The 13,026-nt window shown below is 40.6% G+C and overlaps 2 protein-coding genes across 2 annotated transcripts in view; one reads left to right on the top strand and one right to left on the bottom strand.

Moving 5' to 3' along the window:
• Nucleotides 1-13,026, top strand: part of LOC129842592 (mast/stem cell growth factor receptor kita-like) — a 66,623-nt gene that overhangs the window by 24,272 nt on the left and 29,325 nt on the right. The window contains exon 6 of the mRNA XM_055911221.1: nucleotides 299-488. Coding sequence (XP_055767196.1) covers nucleotides 299-488 — 190 coding nt within the window. The remainder of the gene's footprint in view (nucleotides 1-298; nucleotides 489-13,026) is intronic.
• Nucleotides 5,837-12,189, bottom strand: LOC129842591 (C-type lectin domain family 4 member F-like). Its single transcript, XM_055911220.1, has 5 exons — nucleotides 12,077-12,189; nucleotides 9,152-9,369; nucleotides 8,371-8,498; nucleotides 8,106-8,194; nucleotides 5,837-8,001 (listed from the first exon to the last, which is right to left on the bottom strand). The coding sequence occupies exons 1-5, from the start codon at nucleotides 12,187-12,189 to the stop codon at nucleotides 7,845-7,847; spliced, it is 705 nt and encodes a 234-aa protein (XP_055767195.1). The 3' UTR covers nucleotides 5,837-7,844.

Here is a 13,026-nt window from a genome sequence, read left to right as displayed (position 1 = left end):
TGTCAGAGAGAGGGAGAGTCTAACCCTGTCAGAGAGGGAGAGTCTAACCCTGTCAGAGAGAGGGAGAGTCTAACCCTGTCAGAGAGAGGGAGAGTCTAACCCTGTCAGAGAGAGGGAGAGTCTAACCCTGTCAGAGAGAGGGAGAGTCTAACCCTGTCAGAGAGGGAGAGTCTAACCCTGTCAGAGAGGGAGAGTCTAACCCTGTCAGAGAGGGAGAGTCTAACCCTGTCAGAGAGAGGGAGAGTCTAACCCTGTCAGAGAGAGGGAGAGTCTAACCCTGTGTGTGTTCCCCCTCCAGAGCGAGGCTTCATCAGTATGCTGGGTGACTCCCGGCCTAGCCAGTCTGCTGTCAGAGAAGGGGAGAGCCTAAGCCTCAGGGTAGAGTTGGAGTCCTACCCCAGACCCGGCACTCTGTCCTGGGCTTACAACGGCAAGACCCTCCACAACACCACGGAGCACGTCATCACTGTCCAACGACACAGATACAGGTACTAGATACAGGTACTAGATACAGGTACTAGATACAGGTACTAGATACATGGAACATCACTGTCCAACGACACAGATACAGGTACTAGATACAGGTACTAGATACAGGTACTAGATACATGGAACATCACTGTCCAACGACACAGATACAGGTACTAGATACAGGTACTAGATACATGGAACATCACTGTCCAACGACACAGATACAGGTACTCAGATACAGGTACTAGATACATGGAACATCACTGTCCAACGACACAGATACAGGTACTAGATACATGGAACATCACTGTCCAACGACACAGATAGGTACTCGTCACATGGAACATCACTGTGACGGTTCAGAGAGAAAATGTCTGCCCCAGTGTAATATTTCATTCAATCATTTTATTTTAATAACTAAAGTGCAGACATACAAAATGATATAAAAAATATATAATTTCACTTAAAAAATATGATTAACAACTTTTTTTGGGATACTAAAAGAATAATACGTTATTTTGATTAAATACACTATTTCAGCGTTACATAAGACATTCAAATGCATCAAATGTACAACAAATATTAAGATAAATATCTCTTAAAGAGCCACTCCACTTTTCAACCTCATGTTCATTATCTCCAGCCAACCTCGTGTTCATTATCTCATTATCTCCAGGCAACCTCATGTTCAATATCACATTATCTCCAGCCAACCTCATGTTCATTATATCCAGTCAACCTCATGTTCATTATCTCATTATCTCCAGCCAACCTCATGTTCATTATCTCCAGCCAACCTCATGTTCATTATCTCATTATCTACAGCCAACCTCATGTTCATTATCTCATTATCTCCAGTCAACCTCATGTTCATTATCTCATTATCACCAGTCAACCTCATGTTCATTATCTCATTATCTCCAGCCAACCTCATGTTCATTATCTCCAGCCAACCCCATGTTCATTATCTCATTATCTCCAGCCAACCTCATGTTCATTATCTCATTATCTCCAGCCAACTTCATGTTCGTTATCTCCAGCCAACCTCATGTTCATTATCTCACTATCTCCAGCCAACATCATGTTCATTATCTCCAGTCTTCTCATTATCTCCAGTCAACCTCATGTTCATTATCGCTAGTCAACCTCATGTTCATTATCTCATTATCTCCAGTCAACCTCATGTTCATTATCTCATTATCTCCAGTTAACATCATGTTCATTATCTCATTATCTCCAGCCGACGTCATGTTCATTATCTCATTATCTCCAGTTAACATCATGTTCATTATCTCATTATCTCCAGCCAACCTCATGGTCATTATCTCCAGCCAACCTCATGGTCATTATCTCCAGCCAACCTCATGTTCATTATCTCACTATCTCCAGCCAACCTCATGTTCATTATCCCATTATCTCCAGTCAACCTCATGTTCATTATCGCGTTATCTCCAGCCAACCTCATGTTCATTATATCATTATCTCCAGCCAACTTCATGTTCATTATCTCCAGCCAACCTCATGTTCATTACCTTATTATCTCCAGCCAACCTCATGTTCATTATCTCCTGTCAACCTCATGTTCATGATCTCATTATCTCCAGTCAACCTCATGTTCATTATCTCATTATCTCCAGCCAACCTCATGTTCATTATCTCATTATCTCCAGTCAACTTCATGTTCATTATCTCCAGTCAACCTCATGTTCATTATCTCCAGTCAACCTCATGTTCATTATCTCCAGTCAACATCATGTTCATTATCTCATTATCTCCAGCCAACATCATGTTCATTATTTCATTATCTCCAGTCAACCTCATGTTCATTATCTCCAGCCAACCTCATGTTCATTATCTCATTATCTCCAGCCAACCTCATGTTCATTATCTCATTATCTCCAGCCAACCTCATGTTCATTATCTCATTATCTCCAGCCAACTTCATGTTCATTATCTCATTATCTCCAGCCAACCTCATGTTCATTATCTCCAGCCAACCTCATAGTTTCACCTCGGAATTTGACGTATTATGGATTAATGTTGATTCTTTACGCATTAATTCCGCATAGTTACAAGGTTAATTCCGCATGGTTAATTCATTACAGGGTTAATTCCACGTGGTTACAGGGTTAATTCCGTTTGGTTACAGGGTTAATTCCACGTGGTCACATGGTTAATTCCGTTTGGTTACAGGGCTAAAACAAAAGGGTTAGTTTAGGTATTAATTCTGAGTGGTTAAGGTTAGGGCTTTGGTTTGGGGGAAGGCTTAAAACAAAATAAGTTTCCATAAGTATCATCAAGTATTCTCCCGGCTTGTTAGAGCGTTGTGGACTGCCGTGGTGCAGGGCTCTGAAGCAGCATGCTTGGTCTGACCACGCTTCGTCTCCGAGCATCTTGAGTTTGTGCCAGTGCTCGGGAAATGTTTTCTTATGGTAAGCGGAGAGGAAGGCATATATCGACGTCCCAAGGACCTTTCCAAACATCTGACATCTAATGCTATTTATAGTGACCAGTCTGTTTCAGCACAATACCAGTGTCTACATACCGTATGCTATTTATAGTGACCAGTCTGTTTCAGCACAATACCAGTGTCTACATACCGTATGCTATTTATAGTGACCAGTCTGTTTCAGCACAATACCAGTGTCTACATACCGTATGCTGTTTATAGTGACCAGTCTGTTTCAGCACAATACCGGTGTCTACATACCGTATGCTGTTTATAGTGACCAGTCTGCTCCAGCACAATACCAGTGTCTACATACCGTATGCTATTTATAGTGACCAGTCTGCTCCAGCACAATACCGGTGTCTACATACCGTATGCTATTTATAGTGACCAGTCTGTTTCAGCACAATACCAGTGTCTACATACCGTATGCTATTTATAGTGACCAGTCTGCTCCAGCACAATACCAGTGTCTACATACCGTATGCTGTTTATAGTGACCAGTCTGCTCCAGCACAATACCAGTGTCTACATACCGTATGCTGTCTATAGTGACCAGTCTGCTCCAGCACAATACCGGTGTCTACATACCGTATGCTATTTATAGTGACCAGTCTGTTTCAGCACAATACCAGTGTCTACATACCGTATGCTGTTTATAGTGACCAGTCTGCTCCAGCACAATACCAGTGTCTACATACCATATGCTATTTATAGTGACCAGTCTGCTCCAGCACAATACCAGTGTCTACATACCGTATGCTATTTATAGTGACCAGTCTGCTCCAGCACAATACCAGTGTCTACATACCATATGCTATTTATAGTGACCAGTCTGCTCCAGCACAATACCAGTGTCTACATACCATATGCTATTTATAGTGACCAGTCTGCTCCAGCACAATACCAGTGTCTACATACCGTATGCTGTTTATAGTGACCAGTCTGCTCCAGCACAATACCAGTGTCTACATACCGTATGCTGTCTATAGTGACCAGTCTGCTCCAGCACAATACCAGTGTCTACATACCGTATGCTATTTATAGTGACCAGTCTGCTCCAGCACAATACCAGTGTCTACATACCGTATGCTATTTATAGTGACCAGTCTGCTCCAGCACAATACCAGTGTCTACATACCGTATGCTATTTATAGTGACCAGTCTGCTCCAGCACAATACCAGTGTCTACATACCGTATGCTATTTATAGTGACCAGTCTGCTCCAGCACAATACCAGTGTCTACATACCGTATGCTGTTTATAGTGACCAGTCTGCTCCAGCACAATACCAGTGTCTACATACCGTATGCTGTCTATAGTGACCAGTCTGCTCCAGCACAATACCAGTGTCTACATACCGTATGCTATTTATAGTGACCAGTCTGTTTCAGCACAATACCAGTGTCTACATACCGTATGCTATTTATAGTGACCAGTCTGCTCCAGCACAATACCAGTGTCTACATACCGTATGCTATTTATAGTGACCAGTCTGCTCCAGCACAATACCAGTGTCTACATACCGTATGCTGTTTATAGTGACCAGTCTGCTCCAGCACAATACCAGTGTCTACATACCGTATGCTATTTATAGTGACCAGTCTGCTCCAGCACAATACCAGTGTCTACATACCGTATGCTATTTATAGTGACCAGTCTGTTTCAGCACAATACCAGTGTCTACATACCGTATGCTATTTATAGTGACCAGTCTGTTTCAGCACAATACCAGTGTCTACATACCGTATGCTATTTATAGTGACCAGTCTGTTTCAGCACAATACCAGTGTCTACATACCGTATGTGAAGAGGGCAGATTTCTATGTTTTTATAGAAAAAAAGATAAAAGTTTTACCCGACAACATCGTCAAAAGTTAAAAACAGAAATGTTCAAAACACGATGAGATTCCCAGTGACCCGGGGAGTAAGAAACGTCCGCCCTCTGGCTAGAAACTCATTGTTCTTACTTTTGATAAATATTTGATAATTTATTTAACTCATACCAACCAGTAGCTCAACCGATAGGAGTCATTAACAGACCTTTGACATTTCTGAGGAGACTACAGTCACAACTGTTACAGCCCCTCCGCCCCACCTTTTCATTTCTGAACGATCACATGTCCGGTTTCTCTTGGAACGGTGAAATGAGTGGGGCTGAACAACTTGGTGTTTGAAGGGGCATTGTCTTCTGACAGGTGGCGTCATTCTAACACGACAATGCGTTGCCAGTTGCAGACGGCCGTCGTTAAGACAATGGCAAGAGGACTGAGGCGTAGCAAACAGCTGAAGCGAATAGTTTTCCCCTCTTCCATAAAATACATTGTAGCTAATCCTTTCACAAAAACATGTTACATTTCTGTGCTTTACATAACCTGATCCTACATTTCTGTGTTTTACATAACCTGATCCTACATTTCTGTGTTTTACATAACCTGATCCTACATTTCTGTGTTTTACATAACCTGATCCTACATTTCTGTGTTTTACATAACCTGATCCTACATTTCTGTGTTTTACATAACCTGATCCTACATTTCTGTGCTTTACATAACCTGATCCTACATTTCTGTGTTTTACATAACCTGATCCTACATTTCTGTGCTTTACATAACCTGATCCTACATTTCTGTGTTTTACATAACCTGATCCTACATTTCTGTGCTTTACATAACCTGATCCTACATTTCTGTGCTTTACATAACCTGATCCTACATTTCTGTGCTTTACATAACCTGATCCTACATTTCTGTGCTTTACATAACCTGATCCTACATTTCTGTGCTTTACATAACCTGATCCTACATTTCTGTGCTTTACATAACCTGATCCTACATTTCTGTGCTTTACATAACCTGATCCTACATTTCTGTATGCTATTATAAACAAATCACAACCTGTTGACATTCATATATATATATATTTTTTTAACCTTTATTTAACTAGGCAAGTCAGTTAAGAACAAATTCTTATTTTCAATGACAGCCTAGGAACAGTGGGTTAACTGCCTTATTCAGGGGAACAGTGGGTTAACTGCCTTGTTCAGGGGAACGGTGGGTTAACTGCCTTGTTCAGGGGAACGGTGGGTTAACTGCCTTGTTCAGGGGAACAGTGGGTTAACTGCCTTGTTCAGGGGAACAGTGGGTTAATGGTCTTGTTCAGGGGAACAGTGGGTTAACTGCCTTGTTCAGGGGAACAGTGGGTTAACTGCCTTGTTCAAGGGAACAGTGGGTTAACTGCCTGGTTCAAGGGAACAGTGGGTTAACTGCCTTGTTCAGGGGAACAGTGGGTTAACTGCCTTGTTCAAGGGAACAGTGGGTTAACTGCCTGGTTCAAGGGAACAGTGGGTTAACTGCCTGGTTCAAGGGAACAGTGGGTTAACTGCCTTGTTCAGGGGAACAGTGGGTTAACTGCCTTGTTCAGGGGAACAGTGGGTTAACTGCCTTGTTCAAGGGAACAGTGGGTTAACTGCCTGGTTCAAGGGAACAGTGGGTTAACTGCCTTGTTCAGGGGCAGAACAACAGATTTGTACCTTGTCAGCTCAGGGATTCGATCTTGCAACCTTTCAGTTCCTAGTCCAACCACTAGGTTACCTGCCGCCCCAATATTAAATCACATTCAGACTTTTGGTGTCACAGGACGATAGTATCGTAAAGAAGGATTTTTATTGACAATATGAAAAATATAAAAATAAAACTGGTATTCCTTTATAATATTGCACATTCTCTTCTGTACATAGAACAGGGGTAGGTAACCCTGTGCCTGGAATATAACAGGGACTAATAAAATATATCTTAGCCCTGTGATTGGCTAAATGCAACCCACCAGGGTTTCCTACCCTTGTAGCACGAACTACATTTAATTTAATTTTAACATGAATCAACATTGCAGTTTGTGTGCCAGATTTAGCCAGTTAGCTAGTTTAACTGAAGTCAATGAGCAGATTAATTAACAATTTTTTTTTTTTTTTTTTTTACATTTCATGTAAACAAAAAACAACATTTAGCCAAACATTGTGTATAGATGGAGGCTGATTGTCCTTCGGGAGCTGTGTAACCTGTCACTCCTTTACCATTGACTTGAGAGTGGCTGAAGGACATATAAGCTGTGTAACCTGTCACTCCTTTACCAATGACTTGAGAGTGGCTGAAGGACATATAAGCTGTGTAACCTGTCACTCCTTTACCATTGACTTGAGAGTGGCTGAAGGACATATAAGCTGTGTAACCTGTCACTCCTTTACCAATGACTTGAGAGTGGCTGAAGGACATATAAGCTGTGTAACCTGTCACTCCTTTACCAATGACTTGAGAGTGGCTGAAGGACATATAAGCTGTGTAACCTGTCACTCCTTTACCATTGACTTGAGTTTCTGAAGGACAATCAGCCCCCTCATCTAAACACAATGTTTTACTAAATGTTGTTTTTACATGAAATTCATGTGAAATATTTATGTTTACTTAAAAAAAAAAATATTTAATCAATCTGCCCATTGACTTCAGTTGAAAACTGGCTGGCTAAAATCGAGGCTCTCACACTGAGAAAGCTTATTGACTGAAAGTGCTTTTGCTTATTGGAACGATGCAGGGGGGTGGGGGGTCCCAACCACAGAACACTCCCCTTTTAACTTTTCTTACTATACGGTGCAGATGTGTATTTCAGGGTAAAACCCTCACCAGGCTAACTGGAATGACTAACAGCTGCTTCTTGGAAAATGAGGGGGGCTCCACTCCATCACCTAGGTGACTGAGGAGACGGTGCACGAAGCAAGAGCACAGTTGAAACAACATGGAGGGGGTGAAATGGCTGATCCAACTAGGTGTTTGTGGGATGTCACAGCAAGAAGAGTTGAATCTAGCAGTTGTTCCCTCCATTAAAACCAAGTATAATCCTTTCACAAGAACAAGTTAACGTTTTCTCTTGCTTACATGGTATTTGACATCAGGTATTTTTCACAAATACAGTATTTTTGTGTGCCACATTGTCGACCAGTTACTTCTTTCACTGCAGGTCTCTCATAGACCGTAAGCTTAGCACAGTCCTCTTCCTGACCGCCTTCTGACCCCACACCTCTCTTCACCCTATGAGAAGGAACAGGGGATTTATCAGAAACATTGTGGATTCCTTCATGCCCTAAATGTTCAAATCTCCGTCATACTTCTCCATCGATGGTGAAATCTCTTACCGTGTTGACGTCTCCTTTGTGTTGCTAGGAGACAAATCAATCCAGACTGCCTCCAATTTCTTTGCACTGACCACTTCAAGGAGAAAGGCCTAGTGATGTAGAATAACATAAAATGGTAGAATCATACTTTTTTCCCCCCTCCATATTTGGCCTCTTTATAATTTGATTTCTCTGACTGAAGCTCAGTCACACATTGCAGGCACACACACACACACACACACACACACACACACACACACACACGCAAAACACACAACGTACTCACCTGTTCCTCTTCGCTGTTTATGGTCACCAGGTCCAATCCCTTCCTTTGGCAGTAAGGTCTGCTCTCATCCCAGGACTTCATCTCAGTAGAGATGTAGTACAGACTGGAGTTTATATGCTTCCATCCTTCTGGAGACAGATTAGATACAGAGCAGAAGATTAGATACAGAGCAGAAGATTAGATACAGAGCAGAAGATTAGATACAGAGCAGAAGATTAGATACAGAGCAGAAGATTAGATACAGAGCAGAAGATTAGATACAGAGCAGAAGATTAGATACAGAGCAGAAGATTAGATAGAGAGATTAGAGCAGAAGATTAGATACAGAGGTTAGAGAGCAGAAGATTAGATAGAGAGCAGAAGATTAAGTGCAGAGTAGAAGATTAGATACAGAGATTAGAGAGTAGAAGATTAGATGCAGAAGATTAGATACAGAGATTAGAGCAGAAGATTAGATAGAGATTAGAGAGTAGAAGATTAGATAGGGAGCAGAAGACTTGTTTGTCACAAATATAGCAAAACAAACATGACAAATTATTTTTTAAATAAACAACTGATCATGAAATACAATTATCATACTGCAGGTAACATTTTAATATACAGTAGTCATATAGTTCAAGTTCATGTGATTATGATCAAATAAAGGCAGAAATCTTTTTTCTGAAATACAATACTTGACAAAATATCGACAAAGCTACGAAGGAGAGATGGTTTTGTGGTAGGAGGTTTAGGTGTGGTGCTGTGAAAAATGATATACAAATACTGAAAGAGCTGAACTTACCCTGCTTTAAAATCATATTTAGTAGAACGCGGTAGTTCTCTGATTTCAGAGACTTGATCTCTTCTCTCTCTGCCAAACAGGTTTCATTATTTGACTGCTGTCTCTGTGCAATTTCATTGTGTTTCTGGGCAAACAGACTTATGACAGCCACAGTACACCCCAATACGACCACACACAGCAGTAGTATGTGGTGTCTTCTTAAGCATGTAGAACCTGAGGTGGACACACAAACACACAATTGATTGTTTCAATGCATGTAGTAATGTTGAAAGTTGAAGTGAATATTAAATTCAACTGTTGGAGAACAGTGGAAGTTGATAAAATAGCTTATTTATTTTTTATTGTTAAAAGCCTCAGGGACCAATCACAGTGGGGAATACAAAAACCAAACATGATGTGATTGGTTAAGTGAGTTGGGGAAATCTGACCAATTGTTTTTAACATAGACTGACCAATAACGTGTTATATAGTCATACATATTACTTTGTACTAACCAATGGAATAGGTATACATGTTTTCAACGAGGGAATTCGATTAAGCTGCCCCGGGTTGAACCGGACTATGGCCCGTAAATGTGACGGGCGAAGCCGTTGCGGGAGGCGCGTCCTGCTCAAATCGAACGGTAATCTTTGACGCTCAGTCATATAGTCAACAATGAAGCCTGGTGCAGCGTTCAGATACATACATCATATATTTTCCATAAAATATGTTAAAATTCTGTGGTAACAACTGTTGAAGAATGGGCGTGCTCGCTTGCTACCCCGGTGGTTGTTATCGTTGCTAAATCCTCCATGTAACAACTAGCGTCCCGTATGGGACATTTCCTTTCGTAGGACAGCCGGAGGCAAAGTCATTAATATTTATGAGTTAAGTCATGTGTTGGTTGAGCCTTCTTGGATGTGTAACGTCAAACTGATGCGCTGCCGAGCCGTCTGTTTAGCTTGCTCGCCAGCATGAGCGGTAAGCACCGAACAACTTCGGAATTTCAGGTTAATTAATTGGCAAATAAATCAAAAGCCTCACCAACTAGCTACCAATCTATTTCAGTTTCACTATCCAGGCATTCATAAAACGAGTCCACTAGTTGTTTATTTTTACAGTTACGCAAACTGGCTGTTGCTTGATATGAGCAAGTCAACCCAAACATATCAAAGAACATCCCTGCTTAGTTGGCTAGTAACGTTAGTGACAGTGTTGATATCCTATTGCGGGTCGTGATTTGTTACAGTTAACTCAAATAAAAAGTGTTTGGTTCCCTTTTCCGTGATGGCAGCCCCCCCGAAATCAACATCCGCCATTCCTCTAACCAATAATGTATAGGGTTATACCATAGTAGCCAGGAAGTCGTTTTGGGGTGAGGGGGACTGAGATTTAATATATATATAGTTTTTGCCCTTCGCTACAGAGGGCTATATCGGTCCACTAATACAGGACTAGTAAAGGCCCAGTACACTACTTTTCGGGGAAAAAAGTTGTTGTTTTTTAATCATTTTAAAAAAATGTTTATATATTTTATTATGATTTTACAGGTGGCGTTTCAGCACCCCTACTTCCCGCGGTTATGGGTTATTCCAAGTTTCAATGTGGCCTTTAATTAGTGTTAGTTTAAACAGCGCTACATCCCAAATATTTCCCCCTTGTTCTATTGATTTCAGCGTGATATCGATGGAAGTGATTAACAAAAACAGTGTTGCTTTGCACATACCACGTTGGCGACCCACTTGAATCAAACTGCAACACTTCAAAATGTATCTAGCTGTCTTCTCCAAACTGTCCTCTAACCAGTGATGTACACATTATTCCCAGGATCCGTTTGGTTTTTGGAGCTGTGTTAATTTTAACAGTGTATATTTCCTCCCTTAATCAATTAGTGATTTTATTACCAGTTGGCAAAACAACAGGGTTTTTTAACAACAGGGGTTAATTTCCATGTTGCGTGTGATTGACAAGTGAGTACCTTTCATTATTGAAGGACAGGTGTAGCTATTAACATAATTTTCAGTTGATGTTAAAGTTTATATATGACTTAAGTACATTTTCCTGCCAGTCCAGCATGTAAAACACAGTTTGTCCTGTTTATTTGATACTTTTCAGTTATTTATCCCTTTTGCACTTGTCAGTCATGCTTGTATGTTAACATATTGATCTCTCTTGTATTTCCCCAGTAAACCACAACGTTATCCTGCTACCTTTCCACCCCGTGTGTTCCCTGTGATTGTGCGCAATAAAACCCCACTATTTGTTTCCTGCTTCATCTCCTTCATTTCCTGTCTATTCTCATCGATGCGTCATAGTGGCGTTTTGAACTCTGAACTCTTTATAATAGTCCATCTGTTCTATACTATTGTTGCGTAGATGGTACATTTTTAGGTTTTCGATATATTACAAACTGTTTCTGCGTATTGGTTATTGATTTGGACACTTCACTGGGCTATTTATCAATGTGTTGTCAACAGGAAGCAACAACAGCATTTAAAAAAATATTAATTGAACTTTCAACATTCATTTCTAATGGTATTGTACTTATTCGGGTAAAAAAAACTGCTGAATGAGTTCAAAAAGGTGACGTGACTGATGGATTTGGATATACTAGAAATCACCAAAATAGGTTTGCCCGAATTATCCGCGCGCCATTTGAGAAAGAAAGTGATAGCTGCGACCCCTAGCGCTAAATCAACAGTACGAAACCAAATATATTGATCCGTTTTAAGCAATTGATCAAGTGTCATCGTGTTGACTAGACACATACTAACATCAACAATCTGAGGTAAAAATTATGGGTAATGTAGTAGGAATAACACATAAACTACTGTCCCTAATTAAATATATTAATTTACGATGATTGTAGAGGGTCTATAGGGTCTGTGCAGCAGGCTGAACGTTAGACGTCCCTACTATACGTTCGGGTGTTTTTACTTACCTGAGAGGTGAGTTCGGTTGCACGGTGTCGGTAAGGATTCCCGGTCTACTTCGGTGAAGCCCGTTGGACCATTGCAGCTGCTGTAAATGGGATTATCAAACCTCTCCTCTTTCATCATCCGCCGGAGCAACCGCAGTCAGTTTTGTTTTGACCGCAGCAGTAGAGCGAGGGACGTGTTTCTGTTATCGTGTCAGTTGCGTCTCCTTATGTAGCAGTCTCGATAACACCTACAGCGCCCACAGAGCGAAACCAAAACCATATCGAGACATTTAAATATAGCCCTTATGAGAAGGGATATGGTTTCTGTGGAACTGTGAACTTTTGTTATTAGTTAGCGTATTTGTCATATAGCCTACGCATGATGGGAGTACACAGTGCAACAAAATGCTTAATTTCAGGTTCACTACCCACAATGCATTTAAGTGAATAAAACTGCACACAAATAAAAGCTCAATTAATAAAAATAGAAAATAATTTTGCAAAACTATAATACAACAAGGCACTCAAACGAACTGAAGTATGATATTTACACGTGCCGGGGAATTGTGGAAATAGATCAAGCCAGCAACCCGCCTTATTTCTTGTAAACCACGTGATCGATGTCTTCTGTCTTATATAATAGACTTATCTAGAGATTCATAGAGTAACCGAAAGTCCCCCCAAAAATACATAGACAAAAATACAAGGCCTAACCAGCAAAAGCAGCATATATACAGAGCCTTACAAAAGTATTCATACCCCTTGGATTTCTTCACATTTTATGGTGTTACAAAGTGAGATTCAAATTGATTTAATTGTACATTTTTGTCAACGATCTAAACAAAATACTCTGTAAAATGTCAGTGGAAGAATATATATATATTTATTTTAGATCGATATAAATTAAATTCCTAAAATATAGTTGTTCCATAAGTATTAATCTCCCTGAGTCAATACATGTTAGAAACCCCTTGGC

Source organism: Salvelinus fontinalis, unplaced genomic scaffold (genome assembly GCF_029448725.1).
Source record: "Salvelinus fontinalis isolate EN_2023a unplaced genomic scaffold, ASM2944872v1 scaffold_0056, whole genome shotgun sequence".
NCBI lineage: Eukaryota > Metazoa > Chordata > Actinopteri > Salmoniformes > Salmonidae > Salvelinus > Salvelinus fontinalis.
The sequence above is the reverse complement of the archived record's forward strand: the minus strand, read 5'-3'. Positions and strand labels throughout refer to the sequence as shown.